This window comes from Hemitrygon akajei, chromosome 8 (genome assembly GCF_048418815.1).
Source record: "Hemitrygon akajei chromosome 8, sHemAka1.3, whole genome shotgun sequence".
Taxonomy (NCBI): Eukaryota; Metazoa; Chordata; class Chondrichthyes; order Myliobatiformes; family Dasyatidae; genus Hemitrygon; species Hemitrygon akajei.
Genome location: NC_133131.1, coordinates 21,302,969 through 21,316,004, shown reverse-complemented (window position 1 = coordinate 21,316,004; position 13,036 = coordinate 21,302,969). Strand labels below are relative to the sequence as shown.

The 13,036-nt window shown below is 37.3% G+C and overlaps 1 protein-coding gene across 1 annotated transcript; it reads right to left on the bottom strand.

Moving 5' to 3' along the window:
- Positions 1-387: 387 nt before the first annotated feature.
- Positions 388-4,387, bottom strand: LOC140731403 (gap junction delta-2 protein). Its single transcript, XM_073052904.1, has 2 exons — positions 4,262-4,387; positions 388-2,308 (listed from the first exon to the last, which is right to left on the bottom strand). Exon 2 carries the CDS (start codon positions 2,299-2,301, stop codon positions 1,234-1,236), a length of 1,068 nt encoding a protein of 355 aa, XP_072909005.1. The 5' UTR covers positions 2,302-2,308; positions 4,262-4,387; the 3' UTR covers positions 388-1,233.
- Between the last annotated feature and the right edge of the window lie 8,649 nt (positions 4,388-13,036).

Here is a 13,036-nt window from a genome sequence, read left to right as displayed (position 1 = left end):
AGAAATAGGCCATCCAACCCCTTAGACTATTTCACTATTCAGATAGATCACAGCCAATTTTTTTTAAAGTATAATCACAATCTTGGTTCAGTAACCCTCAACAAGTCTACTTAACAAAGCATTATCAGCTTCAATTTGAATTTTTGATTTAACTCAAGAGACATCATCCAAACATCATCCTCGAATGGTCCAAAAAAATTTTAATGTTCTAGCCCTTGTTCTACATGTTCCCAAAACATCTATTAGTCTTTTTAAGTATGCAGTTAAAGCTTTCCTGAATCAGTCCAGTTTAGCTCTGAATTATTGGTTTTCATAATAACTTAAATGTACATATCAGTGGTGTTGTGCTTAATGAAGTCAGTCTAAGAAGGATAATGTAGATTCTCTTTATCAATTGGCAGTTTGTTTATTAAATCAAATGCAGAGATCATATTTAAAGCTATCAAGAAAAATATAATTCAGCTAATGAGGCAAAGAGAACAAGTCCATAAATATTTTAATAGTGAAATGAACCAAAACTCCTTTTGAATGAAAAGTAAAAGCAGGCAAGACTTTGTTCAGAGGCAGCATCTCAACTGTTATTCTGATCGAAAAACTTTGACTTAAAAATAAATAAAATGATTTTGCTGCTTCTCTTTGCATTTTTTTGTTTTATCTCATATTTCTATCATCTACTGTATTTTTGATTTAGATTATAAAATGTTAGTGATCTCATTGGATTTGATACTACAGGTTGCTTCTTGGAGTTGGGTCCTTCCAAGAAATAAGATTAGAAAAAGATAATTCATGGATTAATATGTAGAATAAGTTAATTCAAGAAAGTAGATAAAAGTTTCCAGATAAATAAATGTAATGGGAAATTGTGAATTTTAAAACCACTGAATAACCTGAAAATCTTAACATTGAACTTCACTGGTTAGAAAATTTTGGCGAAGTGAATTCTGAGTCTTCAAGTGCGCTTTTCTAGGGACATGAAATTTATTATGGAAAGAGAGCTTTATTGAGGTTTTCACATGTTTAGTCTTTCAGTTATAGTTTCAATTGAGTGTATTTTCTTAATTTATTATCATTTGAAATGCCTTTTGCAACATAACAAAAGGGAAATGCAGTAACAGACCAAGCTTTTCAGTTAGCTTAGTTGCTCTATTCTGCTTACTGGTGACAGATTTGTTACATTTACATCAAACATTTTGTGGCTACTTTGAATTTGATGAACCTGTAATCTTTGATATTTTAAAGCCAAACATTCTTGTTTTTTCCACATTTGCTTAAGTTTTCATGTTGCATCTTGACATCAAAATTCCTTCTGACACTTTCTAATGATTCAGATTCAATTGAAACTGATGCCTGATGTGGGGGGTAAATTGGTCGATGCTGCAATAACTCTACAGATGACTTCAATATTAAGTTGTCGTAAAATGTATTTTTTAGTGCTAGGAGAGGATTTTGGTCTGAATACCAATCCTTTGCTTTCTTCTTTTTCTTTTTACAGCAAGGTGAACAAGTAATGCACAACACCCGTGCAGTGTAGACCCAGCCCAGAAAATGGAGCTCAATAATGTTCAGCAAAAAACATGCAATGCTGACACAAAACATAAAGTTCAAAAAAATGGTCTTTTCTGTTGCTCTAGATATGAAACAGTCTGTTTTGGTTGGGCAAGGATAGGTCCAACAAACAAACAAACAAGGAACTTTAAATCCATACAAATAATACTGTCCCATTAAAAATATTATCTCCAAAACAGCTCTCAGCATAACATGGATGACATACACAGATAAAACATTGTTTGAAAGATAGAGAGGGTCACCATTCCTTTTAATCTTTATGTTCCCAACATCATGTTCTCCATGTCTTAGATCAAATTCAGTTCCCTCTGAGTTGGCGACATCAGATCTTTGAGCTACAATTTCATCTTCTGGGAGAATTCCATGAGATATAGATTTGTTTGGTAATTCCAGCTTGCTTGTTATTTTTTTCACCTCGTGTTTTTCATCATGTGTTATTTTGTGTAGAACATACACTACGTAGAAAATGGATGGGGTTGAAACCAGGACAATCTGGAAAACCCAGAATCTTAGGTGAGAGATAGGAGCAAATGCATTGTAGCAAACATTATGACATCCTGGTTGGAGGGTATTACATTTGAATTTGGACTGTTCATCTCTGTATACTGCATTGCCAACCAACGTGACCAGCAGAATACGAAAGATCAGCAACACTGTCAACCATATCTTCCCTATCACTGTGGAATGGTTCTGAACTTCAACTAGGAGTCGGCCAAGTAATGACCAATCACCCATGTTTTATCTGTAGAAAAGAAAGTAAATCAAATTCACTCTATGTTAGTAACTTTAGTCTATACATATAATATACTGTTATCTGTCTTTGAAGAGTATAAATTTATAGTATGCCTGCCTTCATTGAGTATAAGAATACTCTCTTTTGCACTACTTTTTAAATTTAACTATTTAATATACATACTCATACTGTAATTCACGGTTTCTTTCTCTATTATTATTTACTACATTGTACTGCAGCTGCAAAGTTAACAAATTTCACATTATTATGGCAGTGATATTAAACCTGATTCTGATTTTCTGAGAAGTCAAGTTGCAGCTATAGAAAACTTTGGTTAGGCCAAGCATGGAGTATTGTGTGTGTTTACGGCTATACTTTTACAGGAAGGATGTAGAGGTTTTGGAAGGGCTACAGAAGTTGTTTATCAGAATATTACCTGGATTAGAAGTACGAGTTATAAGGAGAATTTGTATAAACTTGCTTATTCTGGAGCATCGGAGTCTGAGGGAAGGACTGATGGAAGATTATAAAATGATCAAAGGCACAGGTAGTGTAGATGAATGGAAACTTTTTCCTAGGTTAGCAAAGCAAAATACTGAAGGATATGCATTTAAGGTGATGGGTTTAAAGTTTAAAGAAATGCAGTGCAAGTTATTTTTTTATGTAGAAAGTAGTAGGTTCCTGGAATGCATGGCCAGAGGTGATGTGGAAGTGGATACAATCATGGCACTTAAGAGATTACTAAATAGAAACATGAATATGTAGGGAATGGGCAAAAGTGGATCATGTACTGGTTTAATATGGCATTGTTTTCAACAAAGACAATGTGGGCTGAAGGGCTGTACTATCATCTAATGGTGATTTAAAATTAATGAACAATGTATGCACAATAACCTTGCATGACTTTTATAGATATTATAATATATTTTCTGGATTATTCCATTACATACTTCTAAGGAACTACATTCATATAAATTTTTGCTTTCTTATGAAAGCTATCTTCGTGCATTTATTAATAAGCACTTCAGATTTTTATTTAACATGCAGAGAATAACAAAAGATGTTCAAATGTGCAATGGGCTCCTGCAATATGATACTGAGGAAAATAAACACTGAAAATTAGTGTACACTAATATAAAATAATAGCTATACTTAGGAGACTAGTTCTTCCAATATTCCTTTTATTTGACAATGTGGGAAAGACTTGGTATGCCAATGGTAATTAAAACAGAAAAGGCTTATAATTCATACTAAATCCATCAAGGCAACAATAGGCTAACTTATTATGTACTTGGAGCATTTGAAATTTATCCTTTATATGCTTTTTAAAGATCTTGACATGCTCACAGTTGACTTTCAAATTTTTCAGTTTTCATGTAATATTTGCATTTTTGTGTATTAATTTGATATCTAATTGGACTCTGCATGTTCTTTGTCCCCTGTCCCAATTAGGCTATCATAGAAAATGCTGCAAAAAGGTAAGGTGCAGTCAGTCAGATGGCCATTACTGTATTAGGAATATCATAACTGCACATTTGATAGAAATATTTCCCTACTGATTGTCCATTCATATATTGGGGAAGATAGATTGGGAAAATGACTGTAGACTGGGATCATTGAATCAATACTGAAATGGTTGAAAAGCAACAAAGATAGCTAACAAAAATATTATAACAGAACTAATATTCCTAATATGCATAAATCATAAAGAAGACTAAGTGAACAGGAAAAACTCCTATAATTGTATGATAGATATTAAACAACTTTAAAACATTCTGAAATGCTACTTAACTGATTCAAGACTTTAAAGAGTTTTTTAAAGCAATATTTTCTTTGTAATGATGGGAAGCAAGGCAGCCATCAACATTTTAATGTGGAACACGAGTTACAGAAATACATTCATGAAGTTATTTACAGCTTCTTCATTTTTTTCCTGCTTACATTTTAACAAAATGTACTCACCTGGATAAGGTGACTCACTTCGTTGCTCCAATTTGTCTAATTTTCTGGAAAGAAGTTAAAAAAAAGAGCAAAGCAGAAACTTGTAGTTTAAGCTGGAACTGCAGCTGAGCCAATAGTGCAGTTGAGTTTTTGATGATTGCACTGAACCGATATTATACAGGTCAAACTAAACCATCTCTAAAACTGTTACTGCATTGTAAATAACAAAAAAAAGTGTTTACAGATAATCCAGGGGGGATTGTACAACTTCTTTGTAAACCATTCACTGCTGAAAACAAAGAATGCTCTAGAAATAATTTAAAGCAGCAACCTTGCTCTCTAGAGCAATACATAGCATTATCCCATTGCATTCATGATTCGTTTTTGTTGTTGAGTGCCATCGAGTCGTCGTCAACTCATGGCGACCATATGCATAGAGTAGTTGTCCATTGGGTTTTGTGGCAAGGTACAGAAGTAGATTGCTGGTCCTTTCTACCACACTGATACTGCTGTTGCCCAGGTTGGGACTCGGCCAGATTTGAACTCTGGACCATCCGCCTTGAAGTCCAGTGCTGATGCCATACACCACCAGCCAGCCCATTCAAGATTTGCATCCATATAATTAATTTTCATGTTTCAAGTACATATGAAACAATGGCAACATTCAAATAATGTGAAAATATACCCATCTGCACCACATTAGAGTTTATACCAAAGCAAGTTACAGAATGAAGAACCCAGCAAAGGACTTTCTGTCTATATTCCTAGCCTGGTGAATAATAGCTGTGCAAAATTATTATCTTCACCTCCATTCCCTTAGTGTTTTTAATAAGTCCATACCCTTCATTACTCTTTTTAACACCTAAAAGATATAACAATTTTTTGTTACAAACACATTTGGCCTTCCTTTTTTGTATTTTGATTGGAGAATAATACTCCCTTCCTATTTGTCTGATAAATTACTATACCTAAAATATACAGCTTTATTTCTTTAGAATATTATGATATTTATCATGTACTCCTACTGAAAGCCACATTTGTATTTTCCCATGGATTTATCTCATGGATTTATCTCAGAAACACATGAGATGCAATAAATACTACGAGGAAAAAGCACACAAACAATGCCATAAATGATTTTTTGTTCAGTTTTGTGCTGGAATCATGCCGATTCTATTTTAACAATATTAGAAGTTGCTGCTGAAACATGTGCACACAATCTGCCAGCTTGAGTTTTAATTGTTTGTCTAAATTGTGTATTGAAAGAGGGGATTAGATGCAGTGGTTGGAATGTTATTCACTCTAACTTTCAATTGGTCAGTTGAATTATCAAAGGATGCCACAAAATATCTCGGATGAAATTAACCACTAAAGTTATGTTCTCCTTTTAATCAGTTCGATAGCTTAAAGGGTATATCCAATGCAAATTAACTGTACATCAAAACTATTACTGTTTTGTAATCAGAAATGGTTTCCCAGTGATTTTTAAAATTCTATATTGTACAACTAACTCTAACCCAAGGAACCTTCAGCACTTTTGAATGGAGGGACTTTGGTGTATTTATAATCAGAAGAAAAATTTCCAAATATACAAACTGTAGAGTGTTCGTGTGAGTGCGCTCTTGCTGAACCCAGTATTTGAGTTAGGGAATTTAAGTTAGAGACTTTCGTAACCCTCTCGCCGGGCTCGTATACAAACTTGGCTTGTTAGTTAACCCTACTAACAGCCATGTGAATCAGTGGTGAGAAGGCCACCTGTCATAAACAATATACATCTAGGATCGGTATGATTTGAGATTCAACCAAGTAGGAACATCATGATGTTCTGATTAAAGAAACCTCAGTTTGGGCAAATGCTGTCTAAATACTGCCCGTGCACAATTATTGATCGGCAAAAAATAACAGATTGTTCACGGTATAAAATTGGAAAGAAAGTATATTTACTGATTTCAGCTTTATCATTTAGTAAGAAAAAGAAAAGAAAGAAATTTTAAAAATAGAAGGGCTCATTACATTTAAACCAATCTAAATGTGCACGTGATTATTGGAGCTTGTCCCTTCCAAAGCTGAGTATAATCATTACTCATGGCGCTGATCCTACGCTCTGTGTGAAAACACCCACCACGTCTTCAAACTCCCCTTGAAGACCATCTCGAATAAACTGGCTCTCCCTCAGGAGTATTGGCCCTCCTCCTTGAAGCCATTCATCTGCACAAAGCACTCTGTCAATGGGGACTCTCCTTCCTACAGCATTCTGCAGCATCTTTCCTTCTGTCTCACTCCACAGCTCCCACCAAAAAGACTCCAAATCAGACTATTGTCCTTCAGAAAACTCTTCTCCGTATCTCTCTAGAACCTTCTCTCACATCCCACATTCCTGATTGGCTGACTCACATTCCTAAGTTGGACAACATGGGTCTTTATTTTAGCCGAAGCCATAACATACTTTACAGAATGGCACATTGCTTTTACAGAAAACTGCTAATATAAACTACCTCACAGCATAGCAGTGGAAATCTTAACCAGGGCAAAACCTTTACAACTGCGATGCCATTCCAAGATCTCCATATCTTCCATTATTCCATTCATCATTAGGGACTGCTCACACCAGAACATCTCCCCTTTATTTTCTAAACAAACTCACCTTTTAATTTGCTGTATCCACACCAAATATTTTTTATGTAGAAATACCAGAACTCATGAAGGATATAATGCAGAGTTTTCAAGGCCATTTAGTCATCCCTGGCAGCATTTGTTGTGGGCCTCAGATCTGACCACTTTTTTTTCTTCTTTCCTCTGTTATATACCACTGTCACTTTAAAACGCTGCGAGAATGAGACTGACTTTTGGACACTGTTGGATTTCTGCTGACTGCAGAGTTGCTTGGATACTATGGTGAGAGAGGTGGATTTATTTGATGGACAATCAATGTTATGGTTTCTCTGCAGCTTGTTTACTATTTACAAGGACAGTCACAGACACACAGTCAGATTCAAGATGGTTTTGGTCAATGAAAGACACCAGTGAGTCGGTCGGTGGTTTAAACTTCCAGTAGCCCGGAAGGGGTGAGTTGAGATCAATCCAGAGGATTGATAAATGACTCTCACAAGTGCTGTAACTAGAAGAAGTTTGCAGAAAGAGAGGCGAGGAGAGGAAGGTTTGAAACAGAATAAACCTAGTGACAAAGAGATCACTGTTTAGACTCTCTCTCCAAGTAGCCCGTGAAGGTGAGTTTGATTCCATTTGAATACTAAAGTGTGATTGTCACATAGTTAATCCACAGGAGTGGGTTCTCTGTTGAGGGGAAATCTTTGTGAATACCACGTGTTTGTTTACTCTTATCTGGGTGTGGTAATTCACTGAAGAAAGGCACCCCTGTGGCAAATCACTGTTGGAATTATTCCGTATGTCATGGAACTGGATAAGTGGCTATCACGTTGTGTGTGATTGGGGTAACCTTGTGGAATGCACCGGTGTGTCGACCCTTGTCTGGGTAGTAGTTCCCAGGTAATAATCCTTTGTGATTATTGTTGGTGATAATCCATCTGTGGATTATGTTTGAGTATCCTGTGGCCACCACCTTGGGATGTCCCGTAGCTTAATTTGGGTGTGGTACCATTTGTGTTGAAAGGATATCCGTTGAAGATCACTGTCAGTGATACTTCGCGTGTGGAGTGGAACACCTTCGGAGATAAAAACTACTGCTATTGTTATTTTGTATTGCTGTTGTGGAATCTGTGGAATATCAACGTAATTGCCTTCTCACAACATTCACCTTTGGATTACAAATATCTTGCATTAATTAACCTGAGGATTGAACTGAACTTTCTTAAATACCATCGTAAGACTGTAACTCTTGCCAGCTGAGTTTGAAAAAGTTTGGGATCTTTATTTTTACACACATATATATGTATAACATTGCTAACTTTTGGTTTACCTGGTTTAAGTTACTAAATTAAGTAGTTACTAATAAATAGAGTTTAACATCAAAGCCAGACTGCAGGTGTGTTCTATTGCTGCTGATTCTTTTACAGGGTTGCGTGTATGTAACACCTCACTTTCTAATCTAACTTCATTTATGAAGTTTGTTGCTCTTGCTGTTTCGCTCCCAAATCGTTCCTTCTCCAGCTGGCAAGGATGTGGTACATATATCTTACTACACTCAGTGGCCACTTCATTAAGTACATCAGCTTGTTAATGCAAATATATATTCAGCCAACTCAATGCATAAAAGCATGTAAACAAGGTCAAGAGTTTCAGTTGTCATTCAGACCACACATCAGAATAGGGAAGAAATGTGATCTAATTGACTTTGACCATGGAATGATTGTGGGTGCCAGATGGAGTGGTTTGAGTATCTCAGAAACTGTTTTTCTCCTAAGATTTTCATGCACAACAGTATGAAACAGAGAATGGTGTGATAAAGAAAAAAATATTCAGTGAGCAGCGGTTCTGTGGGTGAAAATGTCATGTTTATGAGAGAGGTCAGAGGAGAATGGCCAGACTGGTTCAAGCTGACAGGATGGCGACAGTAACTCAAATAACCACACGTTACAACAGTGGTGCACAGAACAGCATCTCTGAATGCACAATACGTTGAACATTGAAGTGGATGGACTACAGCAGCATGAACATACACTCAATGGCCACTTTATTAGGTTCCCCCTATAGCTAATAAAGTGGTCACTGAATGTATGTCTTACATTTGATCTTACAATGACATGGAGCTCTAGATCTGTTTGTGATTTTATTGACTGAAGAGTCCTCCTGTCATTTTCCTCAAAGGGTCTTTTATTGTGGGAATGGTTGAATGCAACAAAGCAAAAACATCTTACACAATCCTTTTGGCATTACACATAAGACCATAAGACAAAGGAGCAGAAGTCGGCCATTTGGCCCATTGAGTCTGCTCCACCATTTTATCATGAGCTGATCCATTCTTCCATTCAGTCCCACTCCCCCGCCTTCTCACCATAGCCTTTTATGGCCTGGCTACTCAGATACCTATCAATCTCTGCCTTAAATATACCTAATGACTTGGCCTCCTCTGCCACCCATGGCAACAAATTCCATAGATTCACCACCCTCTGGATAAAGAATTTCTTCGCATCTCTGTTCTGAATGGGCACCCTGCAATCCTCAAGTCATGCCCTCTCGTACTAGACTCCCCCACCATGGGAAACAACTTTACCACATCCACTCTGTCCATGCCTTTCAACATTTGAAATGTTTCTATGAGGTCACCCCTCATTCTTCTAAACTCCAAGGAGTACAGTCCAAGAGCGCTCAAATGTTCCTCATATGTTAACCCTCTCATTCCCGGAATCATTCTAGTGAATCTTCTCTGAACCCTCTTCAACGTCAGCACATCCTTTCTTCAATAAGGAGCCCAAAACAGTACACAGTATTCCAAGTGAGGTCTTACCAGTGCCTTATAGAGCCTCAACATCATATCCCTGCTCCTATACTCTATTCCTCTAGAAATGAATGCCAACATTGCATTTGCCTTCTTCACCACCGACTCAACCTGGAGGTTAACCTTAAGGGTATCCTGCATGAGGACTCCCAAGTCCCGTTGCATCTCAGAATTTTGAATTCTCTCCCCATTTAAATAATAGTCTGCCCGTTTATTTCTTCTACCAAAGTGCATGACCATACACTTTCCAACATTGTATTTCATTTGTCACTTCTTTGCCCATTCTCCCAATCTATCCAATACATAGTAGCATTGAAACTTTAATTAAGCTACTGGAGACTGAAACTGATGGATGTAACAGGTTCAGTTAACAGGTCTTAATTCATCACAAGATGCAAGCATTCTCTTGAAGACACTCTTAGGGAAATCTCTCTTAACCCAAATACACTGAGTTTTTATTCAGGATCAAAGAAAGCAACAGGTGATAAATATAACACTGGACAACAATTTTTTTTCTGAAGTGTTGATTGCTCAGATTTTTATTTTGTTAATGATAGACCACTTGAAGCTGAACACAAATATGATTTCAGGCTACTCATATCAAATAGGAATTTAGAGAAGCAAGAAATTCACTTTTATTGAATATAATGTATTTAATTGCAAATGGTGCTGACGTTTTGCAATAGTTCAACTAAGCTAATGGTTGATGGTTTTCATTTGAATTCAGTGTCTGAGGCTTCTTGCTTAAGTGTCCAACAATAATCAGCCAGCATTGATGGATTCCAGTTGCCCTGATGCCATTTCTCTGTCACTGCAATGTCCTAGTGAAACCTTCCACCATGCTCGCCACTGACAGTGCCAAGATTTGCAGGGATGAAGTCTAAATGGGAATGCAATAAATGAATCTTTAGCGACATGTTGCATTTCTCATTCCCCAAATATAAGACCCTTTAAGGACACTGACAGGATGGCTTTTCAGACAATGAAATCACAGCGAGATCTGGAGTTCCCTTCAATGTAAGACATATACTCAGCAGCCACTTTACTGGGTACAGGAGGTACCTAATAAAGTTCCAATTGTGTGTACATTCATTGTCTTTTGTTGCAGTAGCTCATTCACTTCAATGTTGTGTATTCAGAGATGCTCTTCCAAAATGGTTTTGTATCTTGAAGCATGTTGTCAACCAGCTGCACATAGTCTGGTGCTCTGTAACTGCCAAGACATATCTTAACAACATCCTGAATGCCTTCCACGCAATTTTCTCTGGCCTCACTAGAAGCTCTTTGACTTGCCTGTCATTGATGGCCTGTTTGATTTAGGGGACCAACAAAAGTGCTGTCCTTTGGCATCAGTGCCTCATAGAAACATCTGTCTCAAATATTGAAATACTTCTTGGAAATTTAGCCTTTCTAAAACCTGTGCTTCCATGCAGCATCCACCTGCCTAAGCATGCCCAGGCACGCATAGACAAGAAGAAAGTTTTTCAGCTTACATTGTGAGCAACATCTTCATTGGCTTGAATTATGAATTAAAATAACAAATATAGGTATTTTTTTTTAAATGGTGAATGACAGGGAAATTTCATGGTGATTTTCATAATCAACATTCCAAAATCCGTAAGATACACCCAAAAGCATTCAGGAAGCAATATCTTTGTTGTCCAGTATAATTGGAGCACATCATAACTGACAAGATACATCTGAAAATTCAAAACATCTTTGTCGGGCAAAGGTAGTTCACATGGATACCTAAACACTTCTGAGGACTGAGTACCGTGAGAGCTAATTTCTGGGTGTATAAATATCCCAATTATTGATAAACAGAGCAAAGATGTCTCGAACCATAGTTGATATGTTAACTGGCTGGTCTGGGAGTGCTGTTCGATCTCTGGCACAAGGGTGCAAAATAACTTGGCTGAAGAGTTTCAATGTAGGCCGATTAACACAGCCTTGCCTGATACAAAAGAGAATGTCTCATGGTTATGTCAGTTTACATACCGTATCTTTTGGGTGGTCTCTTCCTGTGGGCCAGTAGCCTGTGTTGTGTAGACAGTACTATCTATTTACAAAGCTGGTATTTTTAGTTTCAAAACTTGATTACTGCGTGTAGCTTATATTTAAACAGCTTTTTGAAAGGCTGGTTCTTGTTAGTATTAATGCCTGCTATCCTCATAATTCCTGAAGGATTTTCCATGTCTAGCAATTCTAAACAAGTAGTAACTTAGGACTAAAATATTTTGCATGCTTTATCTTACACTCACATACCTAGCATTACTGCCTTATACCCACATCCCACAAAGTAGACACACTGCCAGCTATTCAACCAGATCAACGTTATCAACTAAAGAGGTTGCATGAAATGATTGCAGGAGAAGGCAACATACAATTGATGTTAGCAGCTACCAACCATTGATAGGGAAATTACCTACTATTCTTGTCATATGTCAGAAACAAAATTATAATAAAGATATGCTTTATTTGCCATATGTACATTGAAACATACAGTGAAATGCATCATTGGTATCAAATCAAATCAGCGAAGATTGTGCTGGGGGCAGGCCGCAAGTGTCACCATGCTCCTGGGGCCATAACTCACTACCTTTAACCGTACGTCTTTGGAATGTGGGAAGAAGCCAGAGTACCCAAAGAAAACCCACGTAGTCATGGGGAGAAAGTACAAACTTCTTACAGGCAGCAGCAGGAATTGAAACCCAATTGCTGATCACTAGCTGACACTGCAAAGCGATGTTCTGATCAATAAGCCACTGTGCCATGCTTTGATTGCTGAGGACAGCAGCAGGGTTGAATGCATTGACAATGTTAATAATCTCATACTTAATCCTACTTCTCATATTTTATGTATCCTTCAATTACACAGTCTCTTCAGACTTGGACTTTGAGATTCAGATTCAGGTTTACTTATTTATCACCTCTTCATTGAAAGATACAGTGAAATCTGCGTTTTCCAACCAAAACTTCTGAGGATACGCTGGAGCCGCCCGCAAGTGTCACCACAAGTTCCCGTGCCAAAATATCAAGCCCACCATGATTGACAGAACACAGAGCACAAGAAGAAACAAAACAACTGCAAAATAAGTCCTTCTCTCCCTCTCACTTGGTCGCATACAGACAGTCCCCAGATGGTGTTAACATAACTACAAACTTCCACACACTACTTTTAATTGTCCAGTATCCAAGAGATGCAATCTGACCAAAAGCAAAAGAACAAGGAAATGCTATGATGAAAGTATTATATCACTTGATTTCACATGTTCATGTCTCGTTTCAAGCTGCCCTCCTCTTTTCTTACTCCTCCTCTTCTTCTTCCTGAGGTGTCCCAGGCATTTCTGCTTCTCACCTAAACAGGTGGTTACATGAGA